The sequence below is a fragment of the Primulina tabacum genome, chromosome 13, assembly GCF_025594145.1.
Source record: "Primulina tabacum isolate GXHZ01 chromosome 13, ASM2559414v2, whole genome shotgun sequence".
In the NCBI taxonomy this organism is placed as follows: domain Eukaryota; kingdom Viridiplantae; phylum Streptophyta; class Magnoliopsida; order Lamiales; family Gesneriaceae; genus Primulina; species Primulina tabacum.
This window is the reverse complement of record NC_134562.1, coordinates 37,136,575-37,152,935: the sequence shown is the minus strand read 5'-3', so window position 1 is coordinate 37,152,935 and position 16,361 is coordinate 37,136,575. Positions and strand designations below refer to the sequence as shown.

General features: G+C 36.1%; 1 protein-coding gene across 1 annotated transcript; it reads right to left on the bottom strand.

Annotated features, from left to right (window-relative positions):
* Positions 1-585: 585 nt before the first annotated feature.
* LOC142522740 (phosphatidylinositol 4-kinase beta 1-like) lies at positions 586-15,549 on the bottom strand. Its single transcript, XM_075626274.1, has 16 exons — positions 13,669-15,549; positions 12,960-13,148; positions 12,822-12,870; positions 9,079-9,211; positions 8,478-8,952; positions 8,284-8,364; positions 8,077-8,199; positions 7,164-7,233; positions 6,382-6,479; positions 6,178-6,282; positions 4,731-4,784; positions 4,007-4,150; positions 3,818-3,871; positions 3,646-3,720; positions 1,510-1,593; positions 586-1,428 (listed from the first exon to the last, which is right to left on the bottom strand). Exons 1-16 carry the CDS (start codon positions 15,316-15,318, stop codon positions 1,327-1,329), a joined length of 3,486 nt encoding a protein of 1,161 aa, XP_075482389.1. The 5' UTR covers positions 15,319-15,549; the 3' UTR covers positions 586-1,326.
* Positions 15,550-16,361: the final 812 nt, after the last annotated feature.

Genomic DNA, 16,361 nt, shown 5'->3' with positions numbered 1-16,361 from the left:
ATGTTAACTATAACCAAACTAACCAAAATAATCCGTACTTTAAAAATTAAAAACGAAAGAGTGACTTTGCAAAATAACAAATTTGATTAACCCCAACTCGTATAATAAAAACTTTTTTTAAAAAAAATTACATTATTTTTTACTATTTTAGCTGTTATGAAATTTCATTTTTAACCATATATTTTCCTATTTTTGGAAATTTTTAACTTTTTTATTGAGAATATTAACATGACACATCACATCATCGCGTCAAAAAAGACTAAAATTAACCAAAAACACAAAATATAATAACTAACACTAAAATTTAACAACATATAATATCAAAATCGCAAATAATCAAACATACAGAGCCAAAAATATATTTTCCTTTTTGATAGGTGGTTTTCTTCTAGATGAGTAACAAAACATTCAAAGTTAATTTCAACTTTGCTCTATGGAGAGGTTAGTAATACTAGAGAAAGTCGGTCCTTTATAAGAATACAAATGAGAGATCGCTTGCAGAGAATGAAAAATTTACGAAGCTGCCATCTCATGATTAAGGACATAGACGCAAAAAATACTCTGTTTTGACACCAAAAACCTATCAACTTTTAAAATTAAAAATTAAATAAAAACGTATATTTGATTTATACACCAATACTGCACACTTTCCATATATATGAGCAAACAGTAGCTGTACTCTGCTTTATACACAGTACAATGAGGTACAGCACAATAGAATGCTAATTAAGCATCTCTCAATTGCACATGAAAGAATACAACCTTGAAATGGACACCAGAAAATTTGAAGCCAAGAGAAAAGGCATGCCGCGAAGTAATGGATTGAATCTCCTTGTAGAAGAATGTGAGCAATAGATGTACATGCTGAGTCACTTTGTTACACAGCTGCTGGTGTTGCCAACTCAAAAATCACCGTCACGGCTTCAAAGGGCCGTCTTGAAAGTTTAGCATCCTTTGTTATCAATGATTCTGTACAGTATGTCCCATTCACAATGGGTTAAAGATTGATACCTTTAATCAAAGAAGCTCAATCCTAGTCTGCCGAATCATGTTACTTGAAACAACGGAAATTTTAAAAACTAAAGGAAATCCCTTGGCGAGTTCTCTTTCATAAGCTACACCTCAACAGCTCATCGTGGTGGACGTTGTTACACAAACCTCTGACTAAAACAGGCATTGATAATATTATACGCGACCTTGTTGACTCTGATGGGTATCTCAAATGTACTCATTGTTCTGTGATCACGAATCCTCGAGTATTTCGATCATCTATTGGTGATCCTCAGGTCAACTATCAAGAGCATATGTTCAAAATGTAATCCATGCTTACAATATCCCATTTAAAACTCTCTGATAGTAGTCATACTGTCGTGTCCGCCATGCATCTAAGCTGCTGCTGATTAAAGAAAGCACCAAGGAGACACATTGCTGCCAGAAACAAAAAACATTAGTGAGGGGAAGCTCAAATACGTAAAATGTAAGTAGTACATACGAGGAAAACCATCAAACCTCTTCTGTCAGACTAAGATGAAACCGTTTCCGCAAGTTTTGTATTGTTCTTGGACCTCCCTTGAAACATGGGAAACCAGAATCCTGTGGCAACAGCAAAGTATCACATTATGTGCAGCTAAGATTTGAATAGCTGTAGTTATGTACTAAACAAAGAAACAGCATATTAATCTAGGTTAACATCATCTACTTCATACAAAGTTATTAGTGATGCTAGGATAACATTTTTGTACATTAAGATCCAATGTAGTACAATATCTACAACACCTTCTCAGTGATCCAAGCCTCCAACTTAAATCCTTCTAGATGCTAGGCAACTAGCAACTTAGTGTACAGATCAGCACTGATGCATGAATAAAACAGACTTTAGATTTTTTGAATTAACTAACACCCCTTTTAATTCAAGAAATCTGATGTCAAATTGATCGATCAAAGTAATATTTGGCTAATAAAATTGGCGTCTAGCTTCTCAATAAGTCTCTTACTATGGAAATTCAAATAAAGCCTAGAAGACGTAAGATTGATCAGAGAAGTGTTCAAAGGTTTATAGATTATTTGGATTACCGTTTTCCTGTTGACCAGAACAAAAGTGAGTCTAGCTTCTCAATAAGTCTCTTGCCATGGCAATTCAAATAAAGCATAGAAGACGTAAGATTGATCACAGAAGTGTTCAAAGGTTTATAGGTTATTTTGTTGACCGTTTTCATGTTGACCAGAACAAAAGTGGCCTCGGGAAAAAGGAGAATGATGCAATTTTTTGGGATACAGTGAAGAATGTAAGGTCTACAACTGTACAGAGCTGATACCAAGCAACCGGCCATCTCAAGAGATTTTACTTTATTGAAATTAAGGGAGCAAGGGAATGAGACAAGATATCGCGTGCACATATATCAAATCAAAAGTGTGGAGAAAAGGAAAGAAAATAAGTTATTTGTACAGAATTATTAGAGAATATTTCATCCCTATTGCGTAGAGTATAATTAAGGATAGGTAAAATTTTCACGTAAATTAGGGTTACTAGTTGTGTATATAATGAGGCACTTGTAACGTTATTGATAGAAGAGAAATATTATCCACACAAAGATCCACCATCTTTGTAAATTTCTCTATTATTATAATAAAATCATAGTTTTCGATCAAAAAAAATATTCTCTTCGTATTTGGTTTGTTCACAATTAAGACTTCAAACATTGATAATAAAATGTTGTTTCTACTCCAAAAAAAAAAATAAATAAATAAATAAAGACTTCAAACATTGATAGAAATTATTTCAACAAGCGAAAAGGATTAATTTCAAGCAAATGATAGATTAAATCAACAAGGTCTTCATCAATACGAGAAGTTTAAGGATTCAATAACATTACTTTCATTGAAAAGCTACAAACAATCACTAAGAGAAGATGTTTGAAGAAGAAAAAAAGATGGAGATGAGAACAATGACGGCAAATGACAACTCTTTAGATGTTGGTAAACTAAAAAACATGGAAATCAATGGAATGACATGGTTTTTTTTAACCAAACCACTTAATGGAGAAAGCTCACTTCAATATCAGCATCATGGCTAAAGATATGTGGAGCAATGCAGAAATGAAGTAGAATATACCTATTTCAGCGAAGAAATAAAAGAGTGTTTATTAAAGGAATCACGAGTATACGCCATTCAAGATGGAGAACAAAAGTCACCTTCGAAAGTTTTTATGTGACCATGAGCCAGTATACATGGAATAGTGAGTTTGCAGCTTTTCTCACCATTTTGATGAAGAGTCCAAGCAAGCCATCATCTCATTTGAGAGTGGAAAAAAAAGAATCCTAGAAGCGTGGAATAAATGGAATGCTTCTATGGCACACAAGTGAAGTGGCATACATGATACAACAAGCAAACACAGCTTACAGATTAACTTATAGCCACCTCTTTCACATACAATACTGGCAGAAAGCACGAGTCTTAATTCTTAAACAAGAATAGTTAATCCAATCTCATCCTATTCCTATCCTCCCTTTCAATTCACCCTATGCAAATAATGTACCCCCAACGCTCTATGGACTAATGTACGTTGAATTTAATCTTTACAAAAAGGCAACACCCTAGATGCAGACTGAAAAGAAAGCAAAACTAAAAAAAATACTCGGTATTACCTGCAACATCTCAACAAGAAGAATTATCCGCTCTGCATGTTTACGACACGTAAGAAAACCTTGGATACATAAAACCTGAACAAAAAATGAAAGGTGAGCTATAAAAACCAGAGGAAAAAACTCAAATGTGTAAACTGAAAGATAATACAGCATTAAAAATTCTCTAATTGACCTTAAAATAATCAAAAAATTCGCTTGGAATTCCCTCGGCGTCGGAGTCCATAACCTAGAACAAACAAACATTTTTTTGGTTATGATAGAATCTAAAAAACTCAAAAGACCGCCCTAAACATTCTCATGTGCATTTATAAACCAATGAAACATGCATTGTTTGTCTGCCACATAAGAGTGAGAGTCTTACCTCTAGAAGTTCACGAGTTAATTTAAAAGGGGCACTTTCAAAATTCACACCTCCTGGTGAATTAGAAAGCATGAAACCAAAGTCTATATGTATGATATGGCCTTCTTCATCTAACAACAAGTTCCCATTGTGCCTATCCTTCACCTGGAGACAAAAGACATCTTGGATGGAGTTGCATGTAAAAAAGATGCATTAAACAACCTGTAACCTAATATATACTGGAGTTCATTTCCAACAATAACATTCAATCGTGAAACAAGCCTAAAATTGTAATAAAGGAGATGATTTCCAAATACGACATTCAATCATGAAACAAGCCTCAAATTATAATAACAAATGAATTACACAGACCAGCTAGAATGTTGGTACCAAAGACACTATGCACATCATGAAAATTGATCATGTGACATTGGAAAATAATCTCCGATCCTCCCCTTCTCTCATAATAATTTCCCTATCTTTGTTGCACTTTATGTCTAGGAAAGAGCTTGTTCAGGAACAAGTAAAATAAAAAACAAGTCGCATTCAAAATAAAAAAATATTTTTTGGTAAAGAAAAGAGTAAACGAAAAGGCACAAGCTGAAAAAATAAACAGAGCAACGATAGTCCATAAGTAGCATAGAAAAATAAAACTTCACAAAGCAAAATATTAAATGAGTATTAATGTTTTTTCAATCAGTGATATTAACCTTTTTGCAAAATTTTAAGAAAAAGAGAGATTCACCTGTAAAAGGTAGCAAACCAATGAGTATCCAGCCATGCTTTCAACAAAGTTCCTCTACAATGAAAAGATGAGTCGAAACTCAATATTAGAAACTTATAATCATTCGACTACTCCATAGCCCAAAAGTGCTCAGTTAAAACAAATTAAAGTGAAACATTGACATTAGTGAACAATATAATGAAAAGTATGAAACTGACCCTATCGCCTAACACTTCTACATTGGCCGCAATTATATCTCAAGTAGAACAGCAGACACACGTTTAAAGAAGGGGTATTTTTTCAATTTTAACTTCAGAAAGGTTCGCAACATATCAATTATTTTATCAAGGCCAAAATCTCGAGAATGCAAGAGACAAAAAATCCATATCAGTATCGGCTGGCAGGGTCTACATTTCAGATCTAAAGAGCCAGATCCAAATAATATATATTATTTTTATGAATTGCTTCTCGTCATAACCAAAAAGTACACCACACATCTGAGAAAAAAAATTGAAGGGTTTTATGGCAAGTTGGCAACAATACATGTCGTTATGTCAATCCAAAAAATTAAGAACAGGAACATTAATGTTTTGTTAATCCTTGAAGTAATGGTCACGTTTGACTTCAACATACCCTTGACCTCCATTTGTCGAAGATATTCATTCATGTTAATGTTTAAGTAATTAACTGTGTACCTGAACATCTACCAGAATTAAAATTAATATAGACTGAAAGTCATGGGTGGTGGGGCTGGATCGTTGGTCACACTAGATCATTGAAATATAATTTGATTTTGAGTAACAAGACAGTCCTCGGAAGACCGACTTGGCAGACAAATTCAATTGTAAGAAATGAGATTATTTCATGCTGTTTGTAGATAAGAATTATCATCGGTTATTTACTTCTTTCTTCCTCTTGCTTCGACTGCCATAGAGAAATTATCATTAACGTGAGCAATTCACTAGCAGAATCAGATAACGAAAACCATGCCATTGCTTTTCTCCTATTATCTAGGTGGAAATGTCATATGTTGATTTTTACAAGATAAATTATAAATTAGAATATCATCATAAAGACTTCTATATAAATCATCAAAATTTCACAAGTGAAAAACTGCACAATTTTTTTAGCTCAATGATCAAGTTAAAAAAAAATGTTGACAACGAATATAAATGAAGACAACATTAACGAATCCAAATGCTTTAAGAAACGAACTCGAACAATAAATTAGAAAACATAATTAACATATAAAACAGCACTTATCCAGCCAAAAGAGATGGATATATGGTGGGGGTTAGACGGAATAGACAGCGAGGGAGAAAGACACACGCACACACAGAGAGAAAGAGAGAGAGAGAGAGAGAGAGAGAGGGAGGGAGGAGGGACAATTCTGATTTTACGAATGAATGAGATGAGAAATAAGAGACCATAATCAATAACTGCACGATGACATTTCAAGATTTCATACCTGAGCAAGCTTAAAAGTGGGAGAGTTCTCTTGATACTTGGCAATGAAGAAGTCCCGCAAACTTGATATGTTAGGAAATCTACTTTTAATTGAATGAAGAGATGCCTGTCGAAAAATTAATGACAGATAATGTCAGCTCAAGCTTAAGGACTTTGTATCAAGTAGATTTAACCTAAGTAATTAACTAATAGATTACTGCAATACCGTGTCCGGAATAGTTTCAATAAGAGCTGTATACGAGGATGTAACTAAGACTTCATAGGGACGCAACCATAGAGGGAGACCAGCCTCCTGGAATATATCTAGCATTTCAAAAAAGGAAAAAAAGCGTAAAATACTTTTAAGAAACCTCAAGGAATTTAATGAAAGTAGATACAGAAAAAAAGTTTTTTACATCCAGTATCATTACTATCATGAAGTGACATAAGAAGTAACCAGAGAGGTAACTAAAGAATATTTGGAACAGGGACAATTGTACACACTTTCCATCTTCCAGATTGTCAATCAGGACAAAAGCATGTTAGTTGTGCGTGTGTAAGACAGGATAATGTCAAAGGTCAAAGATAAAGAGTTTCTATGCCACAATTTAGGTTACTTTAATTTCCTGGGAAATTCTAAACTGAGATAAATTCATTTACAAGAGTGCTTTATCTGACAGCACAAGACCCTAAAAAGTGAAAAAATGAAATGTTAAGTCTAATGCGAAACAAGTACACCAATCACACGCAACAGATCAAACAGCATTTTAATCTTGCAGTGCTTATCACAAAAATAATGGTGTAGGAAGAGTGTATGAGTCCCATCAGATTCTTCTTAAACGAGTTCTCCTATACAAAAGGTAGGATAGGAATGAAGAATACATTTGATGATTAGTAAGGTGAAAATACAGAAATAATAAAAAATAAGTATGCATAAAATAACATGAAAGGAGGACAAAAAACTCAAGTAACTTGAACAGAATGGTAATTGGGATCACGGACACCAACCATAGAAGTGAGAGATAAGCTGAACCGCTAGGTGCTCCTGCCTACAGTCATCCCCACTCTTCACAATTGCCTAGACAAAAATAATAGAATGATCTGGTCACAACAATAAACAATGAATTCATAACCAGTGCCATATTTCCCAGCATCCAAACACTGAATTTCCAGAATTCACTATGTGACAATAGCAAACAAGACGGTTAACATGTTGAAAGTGTTGGGATTTTCTAGACATTCGGTCAAACAATTATAATAACATATTAACAACTAGTTCGTTCCACCTTGATTAAATTCTGTGGCACACCTCATTCCCTATGTTCTTCAAATTCTTTTCTCCAGGAGGAAGTAGTTTCATAGAACATCATCTTTACCTATTGCCCTGCAACCCCACACTCTTTCCCAACCAAGAAGAACAGTAAGGTCCCTATTTTCTTGACTTTACACCAATAAGGATAATCTCCAGAAAGGAATAAACAGAAGAGAAGTACCTAGCTTATAATTAAATAATTGCCCAAAGCAAGACTCTTTAATTGAAGGTGTATTTCATAGCAGAGACTGGCGAAAGGGTGAACTTTAATTTTGTGTTCGGTAGGAAGGGATGGGGATCACAATGCATAATCCTCTTAACATGGGAAGTCACCGCACCACAGATTGAAATTGAGAACATAAATCTTTTATTCATTTCAATACAAAAATTATAATCATGAAAAGTACCACAAAGATATACTAATTATTTAATACTTAAGAAATTGAAATGTCAGGGATATCCTACATATGAGTTTATTGGTAAGAACACCTTAGAAGAAGGTTGTACTCAAAATTCTATTCCCAAAGAAAATGGTGAAGCAATCAGACAGAAAAACCAAGAAATACCTTAGTTACATTTAAATAAATCAGCATCAAATAAAAGACTTACAGAACGCAAGTCCCAACCAGACAATTTTCCATACACTGAAGCTTTACGTATTCTCTCCTTTTTTACCTCCCAAAGTTCACCAGCTAATGCATCACCTACTTTAGGAACATCACCATTTCCAGTCTGTGTAAAATTAAACCAATATCTGAAAAACAACCATGGTAAATAGAAACTCAGAACAACTTTGGAATTTTACTAATTGTTCACCTTTGGCTGTGCATCCGATGAATCCTGACCAGCCCCTTTAAGAGGCAGCCCTGGAGGTGCTTCTCCTTTCAATGCAGCAGCCTGGAAAAGTAATTCAAACGAATGAACCCGAATGGTGCCAAAGAGGCTAGAATGCATGAAGACGTGTCTCGCTGAAAATGTTTCATCAAGAAGATGTAAAATGGAAATATAACCTTGACTTCCTCAATAGCCACTGTACTTGGAACGCGTCGATGCTCTTTCCGACGAGGTGGATCTTGGTCCATTATGTCATCCATGCTAACCCCAGGTTCAGCTGACAAGACAACCCTCACCCATTCCAAATCACAGCCATCCTTTTGTTGAAATACACAACTGTCTTCTTTGGTCTGGCCATAATTAGCAGCAACAGACAGAGGATTGCGACAATGAACTGCAGGATCTGAATGATGGTCCAGTGAAAAATTAACACGAACAAATTTTACGTTGGCCTCCCATAACTTTGTCATTGCCTGGTCTATTGCTTCCGAGGTGGACCTCGACATCCTATCATAACCACTATGGTACATATCCTGCCCTGTCCACAGAGGATACGCCCACGGTGGAGGCTTTGGCAAAAGTGCATCCCCATTTGCCAATGGAATTCCTCCTTTGGATATCTTTTGTGAATTTGCCACATCCTTTAAATTACTATATGAAGAGATAAAAAGAAAATGTGTCCATCAGTGCCTCATCCAATGAATTACAATTTAACAATCATCACAGAAGTTTATATTCATTGATTCTCTATTAAACTACACAGCCGACACATCGCACCTTGGGGCGTCACTCTTCAAAACTTCAACGCATATCAGGTAAGGAGCCTTTTCTCTTGAATTTAATAGCACGGCTTCATCTTCAGGTATGTGAACCACACGATGCATACCCTTCCCCATCGGAAAACATATTCCTGGGGCATCACCATTATTAAAGTACAAGAATTATTACTTAAAATCACAAACACGGTTAATAGAAATATTAAATGAAAAACAAAACAAATTGAAGGAGCTGGTGATATTAGGAAGTGGTTTTGGGATTCCTCGTGACTTTTTTCAGTGAAAATCTTTCTTTGAATCTTTTACTTTTCCGTCATTTCCTATCCATCATACTATTAGGAAAACGTCGATTGTCCAAGATTCAAGTGTTCTCGTGGACACCTGTGCTTAGAAAATTACCAACTTGCAAGATGATGCAAAAGAGGCACCCCACTTGTTCTCTTTGCCTAAGTTGGTGTGTTGTGTAAGCAAAAGGCGTAGACCCAAGACCATTTGCTCATTCTTTGTCCTTTTACGAGGGTACTTTGGTACAAAGCATTGATGGAGTTGGGGACATGTTTGGATATCCCTGAGATCAATTAAAGATTCATTCGCAGCAAATATAGATCACAAAATTGGCAGGAGGGGAAGGATTTTTTGGGAGTGGTAGTTCATTGTGTCTATTGGTCAGTTTGGTTGGAGAAAAATAAGAGGAGTTTTGACAACGAAGAAAGCTCGCTTTAAGACTTTTGGGGCAATATAAAATTCAGGGTTCCAATCTGGATTTCAAGAATGTGGAGTTCAAATTTTTTTCGGTTACATATTTTTTAGGATCAAGCGCTTACCACTAGGTCAAAGCTATAGATGCAAGCCAAGGCGTAATGCACCTACTTGAGTGCTATTGGGTCGGGCTGTTAAGCGCTACTGAGTCGGGCTGGTTTAGGCCCATGAGTTCGGGGAGGTGCGTGTCTATCTACTGATGCTGTCTCGTATCCCTTAAAAATCGGTCTTAACATTTCCCTACCAACGGCCTTATCCCCAACAGAAAATATTACCCGTTAAGATCTGATGTCACTCTTTTATGGTCCACCTAGCCAACTAGATCAAGCAGCGTAACGTTACCAGCATGAAGCACGAGAATTTTCTAGGAGATCACTCATCTCGGTATTCATCTCACTCATGCACGATTAACCCAACATTCCCCAAGAAGTATAGAAATATGGTTCTTGAGAAACTTGAACTCATAATCTCTTATATTAATTGTTAAAATCGAGTGTTTACCACTAGGTCAAAATCTATAGTTGTTAGTCGAGACAAAACTTTATTTCCTTATACTAGTGGCAGCACATAGTACACCTACATGGGTGCTAATAGGTCGGGTTGTTAGTCTAATGAGTCTAGAGAGGTGTGAGTGTAACTACTGGTGTTGTCTCAAATCCTTAGAGATCGGTCTTACCATGCCCTGTCGTCGGTCATGTCTCCAGCAAAGACAGTATTATCCGTTAAGATTTAACGTCACTCTTTTACGGCCCACCTAGCCAATTAGATCAAGCGATGCAATGACAGCATCTTGAAGCACGAGAACTTCCTAGGAAGTCACTCATCCTAGTATCATTCTCCCTCATACACGCTTAACCCAACAAGATTTGTACAAGTGTTTGCCAAGGTTCTAAAATTCTCTAGACGCTAGTCGGTCGCCAGAGCCTAGGCGAGGACCAGGCGTCCCTAGACAGATTACACGGTATCAGCATAACAAGATGAAATTTGGTGTGTTAAGGCAAGCCAACAATTCGCATTTCTTGTTGGACTTTGGTTTAGGACCTATAAGAAATGTAGTTTTCATCTTTTAAAAAATTGGGCTTTCAGTAAAAGTCCAAAAAACTTCCAAAAAACCCAAATTAAAAAAAAAAAATTTCAGGAGCTTATGGCCGCTAGTCTGGCCGACTAACACTTTTCGGTGCGGTCAGTCGGCGCCTAACGCCTAGGTGACCGCCTAAGCTGAGCTGATTTTTGCCTTATCTTGTGTGGACGTCTAGTCTGTTTTTTGTATTTAATATCGTTTAATATGTTATTAATATAATTTTGTTTCCTACCAAAAAAAAAACACAATAACTTCTTAATCAATATAATAGAACAAACTAACAAAGAAGTACAAAGTTAAAAAGTATCTAAACTAATAATAAAAAATACTAAAATACCCAAAACTAGTTCGATTTTCTACGGAACACAAAGAAATCTAGGCTTGTCGAAAAAACCCATCACACTTGCAATTGTCGAATCCAGATATTGACTTACATCAAATAAAGTAACACTGAGGCCAAAATAACCTTGAACCTAGATCTTTGGCCAGGACCAAACTCTTAGGTGAAAAGCAACTAGCTCCATCACACAAACTATTTCTCGAGTTTCATATCCATGGTCAGTACCTTACAATCAGAATCTCAAAACCCAAAAAATGAACATGTTAGCTAGCCTTTTGATTATTTATGCATTTATTACCTCAACAAAACTTGAAGGCAATTTATATTTAGATGCATCAAGTAAGTGTGGCCATCTATCTCCGAAGTTCCTGAGAAATGAATTAGATAGTAAATAAAGTTTAATTATTGTAACATAACTTCAAGATCCTTGTTTCCTCGTAGTTACATTTCCTCTCAGACTGTGTTCTTTTGATTGAGAGATTGCATTTCACAAATTTGAAAGGAGATTTGAGGGGAAAAATCACTATGGTTTTACAGGAAAAAACAGTCAAAGAAGGGATTGCAACTCTGATCTTGAAGGTGGAGCATAAAACGAAGAAAGGAATTGATAACGAAAATTAAATGGACTTATCATACAATTTTAAATTAAAAGCAGAAAACCAGCACGTCCAATCTGAGCAGAAAGTGTTGTCTTTGAGAAATGTCTAGGAATTTGACTCACGATAAGCATATAAATTACAATTTGACAAGGATTCCCAAGCATTATCCCAAATGGTATTATTCCACCGAGATGAGAGATTACAGCATTGTTTATGAGAACTATGAACAGCACTAAAAGCATCAAAAAAATTCTACATCCACAGCTACCAATGATTATGATGATACCACTCACTGAACTCTTGGGCCAGTAGCAATTTAGCTCATGCACAACCAATTTTCTCTCTACTTTAGATACAACAATCCACAAGCTCTTCTCATCATATAAATTACAAAGTATAGAAATCCAATATATTGAAAACCTGTTGCATAACACAACAAATAGTATACAATTATAACGTGAAAAATGTTCCATGTTAAGGAGACATGTAAAAAGGTGAAAGTAGGGTTCTAATGGAAAGCATTCCCACAAATCTCGAACAAAGGTCTTCTAAATGAAAAACAAGGAAATGTTCAACATATTAAACTTAATTCTTCAATGAGGGGGGAAATAGAGAATGGCCTCAGGAAACAAGTTTTTTCCTGAGCTTGAATCAGCAACAGAAAATAAGATTAAGATAACACAATATGACACACCATTTTCCATATGTTCCCTATTCAGTAGTTCCAAATCACAACATCAAGTATCAAGAAAAAAGCAAGATTATAGAACCTACAAAGAAAAGAAACCTGAATTGCAACAGTTCCAGGTAATATCTTACCAAAATAACAGGGAATTAAAAAATAAATACAGTGACCTACAGGCTACAACTGCGCAAAATAAACCACATACTCCAATTCAAGAAGATTTTCAAGCCTGACATAGTCATTAATAACAAAACAGTGATTAACTGCAGAGTGTACTTACCTCCACTGCTTTGAGCTTCATCTATATGTGCATTGATCTCCGCAAGTGACTAAAATAAAATAATCACATTTCAATATAGTAAAAGTGGATGCACAACCGAAAAAATAAGGCGGTTAAAAAAACAGAAAGTAATACAACCTCGTGAAGAGCAGTTTTCCTGTCCTCGACAGGAAATACATCAACAAGGCCATAAGATGTCTCGCATAAACTTTGAACAAAGTCGAGCGATTCATGATATGTCCCTTTTCTAAACTGTGATGCACTACTTGGAAGTGGTGGTTTATCATTCAACTTTTCATTCTGCTGCTTAGGTGAGCCAGGACCTTTCTGCATATGTGTATAAAGTAATGAAGCACGTGAAAAGCACATCAAAATAACAAATATGAAAATTTTGGTCTACCAGCAGAAAAGATCGATTGAATCTAACAAAACAATACCAAAGGTGTGCTCCAACCAGTACCGTGAATCACCATACATTAATTGAAAACACGAATTTCAGCATGTTCTAAAATTTCTGAAGTGTCAGGGATGACGCATATCACAACAGTAATACATAAATTAGCATTAACAGACTGGTAGAGTCATTACTTCCATGGTTTCCTGTTATCACATTTTTCATTTTTTATCATTGCTTTTACATACGATAATCCTCCTCATTCGAATATGTGGCACCTGTAGTTCTCAAAGGACTCCCAAGAGCACGCATGATATAAATAATATTATTACCATGTGATATCAAAACATGAATTGCAATTTATTAAAAATTATTTATTAGGGGAAAATGACCTTGATAGGAAATAATGGACAGCCCTACCAACATATTCAACAGAAAAGTTCAAGAACTGACCAATTTATTCTTCTTGGAACCATAGAGTTCAGAATCCTCCAATGAACGATCTCGGTCCTTGAACAGCTTCCGAAAAAAATTTTCGGTTCCAGGGCTACTTTCAAGCAAATTGCTACCATAGCTGCTATTTTTTGCCTCTGAAGTCTTGGATTCTTCCGGATGAATGCGAAACAGTCTACGGAATAGCGAAAAATCGGAAGGCTCTTCTTCTTCACCTATCGCTTGTTCCTTTCTGTCCTCGTCATTCCAGTCACTTGTTACTTTCTTGTCATCATTTTTTTCTTTAAAAAACTTCTTGAAAAATCCTTCTTTGTCATCGTCTTCAGAGCTTTTTGCCAATCTTTCAACATCATCATTTTTGTCACTCCCGTCTTTATCCTCAAACTTATCCTTAAAGAACTTTTTGAACAATCCTTCCTTTTCATTATCATCCAGCGATTTCTCCTCTGAATCATTTTTACTATCTCGAAACAACCGTTTGAAAAATCCATCTGGGTTGGCGCTAGCTTCCTCATCCTCATCTTTACTACTCAAAAGCCTACGAAAGAACCCATCTTTTTCCGACTCTTGGTCATCCTTATCCATCGATTTCCTCAGTTCCTCATCCCGACTACTACTCAACAACCTCTTGAAAAATCCGCCATCTTTCTCATGTCCATCCTCATCTTTGGTTCGGTCCATGGACTTCCTCAAATCATCGTCCCGACTATCCCTCAACAACCTCTTGAAAAACCCACCATCCTTCTCAGGCTCCTCTTCATTATCTCTATCTTTGTGCACTGATTTCCTTGCATCCTCATCTCTACTATCCCTTAACAACCTCTTAAAGAATCCAACATCCTTCTCAGACTCTTCCTCTTCCTTCTCAACGGATCTCCTAAACATTAAAGCATCCCGCACCTTTGGCCCAGGAATAAACTTCTTAAAGATCTTGTTATTCTCCTCCGGCGAACCCAACAACTTACGACTATCATCCTGAGCTGTAGAGTTCGCTGATGAGGGTGAAAATGAGATCGATCTTGGCACTGATGCATTATTCGGGGGAGATGATGTCAACGATAACAACTTCTGCTTGGAAGACAACAACCTAGTCAACATCTGATTCTTACCAATCGGACTACCATTGGTGACATTATTATTGCTACCAGATGATAAAGACATAAAACTAGAACTCAGCGGCTGAGGTTTTATCAAAGGTGGCCATTCGCCCATTAAAGTGGCTGCAAACTGACACTTTTCCTGAATCCTACTAATTCCCTCGTTATCGTCGACATCCTCCAACTCAGCCATTAAAAACCAGTGGACTTTCAGCGCAATTTTCAATGATTTGGAACAAACATCGATAACGAACTTATCTAGCGATGGGCTAGGTTTGTGTATTAACATGTAACATATCTGAAACAAGTAGCTTTCAATTCCAGACAGAGGAAGAGTATACATACGATTGCACAAATAGTCTCGAACCCCCGAGTGAGGATGCTTGTAGAGGTAGCTGACTGCGATCCATTCGCAGAAGAATGCCGAGTCGAAGAATCGAATTAGCCACCCGCTCTCCCCGATGCTTTCACTCGTCGGAATCGTCCGAGTCACCTCCCGTGGGGAATCGGACCACTCTCTGAATCCCCGCGTCAATCCAAGTAGCCTCGACATCGTCAAATCCTTCTCATCCTGTGATTTCAATTCCCAATCCAAAACCCCTAATTTCAAGAATACAATGTAATTTCTAGACTATGGATGCATATAAGTAGTGGTATAGGCCTCAGTTTGGGGAACAGAAATTAGGCAAACGGAGGTTTAAAGTATTGAACAACGTCGTGTGATAGGCCGGCATCGGGTTGGGAAATTCGAAGGGGAGGAAGGGGTGGTGGTGCTAACATGCGCGGTGGGGGAATTTATTCCTTTTCAAATATAAAATGTAGAAAATAAATAATAAAATAATGATAATAATAATAATAATAATAATATTTGGATTAAGTTTCAAATAATTTGGTGCATATCAAAATTTTCAGAGAAAGCCATGTGATTTTTATATTTAGTATAAAATCATTATTGTTGATTTTTTGAATTTTTCCACAGGCAATTTGGACAATGGAAAATTCAAAAATTTAACAACATTTAATTACATGATAATCAACTTGAATTTTTCAAATATTACTAACTCGTCGCATTCTTGCTGTAAAATTAAACTTCACGTAAATAAAAATTATAATATTAAATATAAGTCAAAATTCATGGTGATTTGTCCTCGAGAAAGGGTCGTTGGTGTCCTGTCCTAGTTCCTTTTTGCATATCTTGGGGCTATTTTTAATAGTGTATATTTTCTATGCAAAGGTGTTCATATATTTCCTTTGAAAAGTACCAATTGAGAGGTGTGGTTTAAAACATGAGATGGGTGCACATGTGACATGACCTAAGATCACTTTTAACTATGTCCCAACCCGGATTCATATCCGAAATCTGTTAAAATTCACGAAGTGTTGTGACATTTCTTGGTGTTAGTTTCTTTATATGTATGTATTCCAACATAGACATCTTGATTACTCGAATTTTGGAGTGATCATGTCTTTTCTGAGGCGGTCTCACGAATCTTTATCTGTGCAATGGGTCAACCCTACTTATATTCATAATAAAAAGTAATTTTTTCATGGATGACCCAAATAAGAGATACGTCTCACAAAATACGATTCATGAAA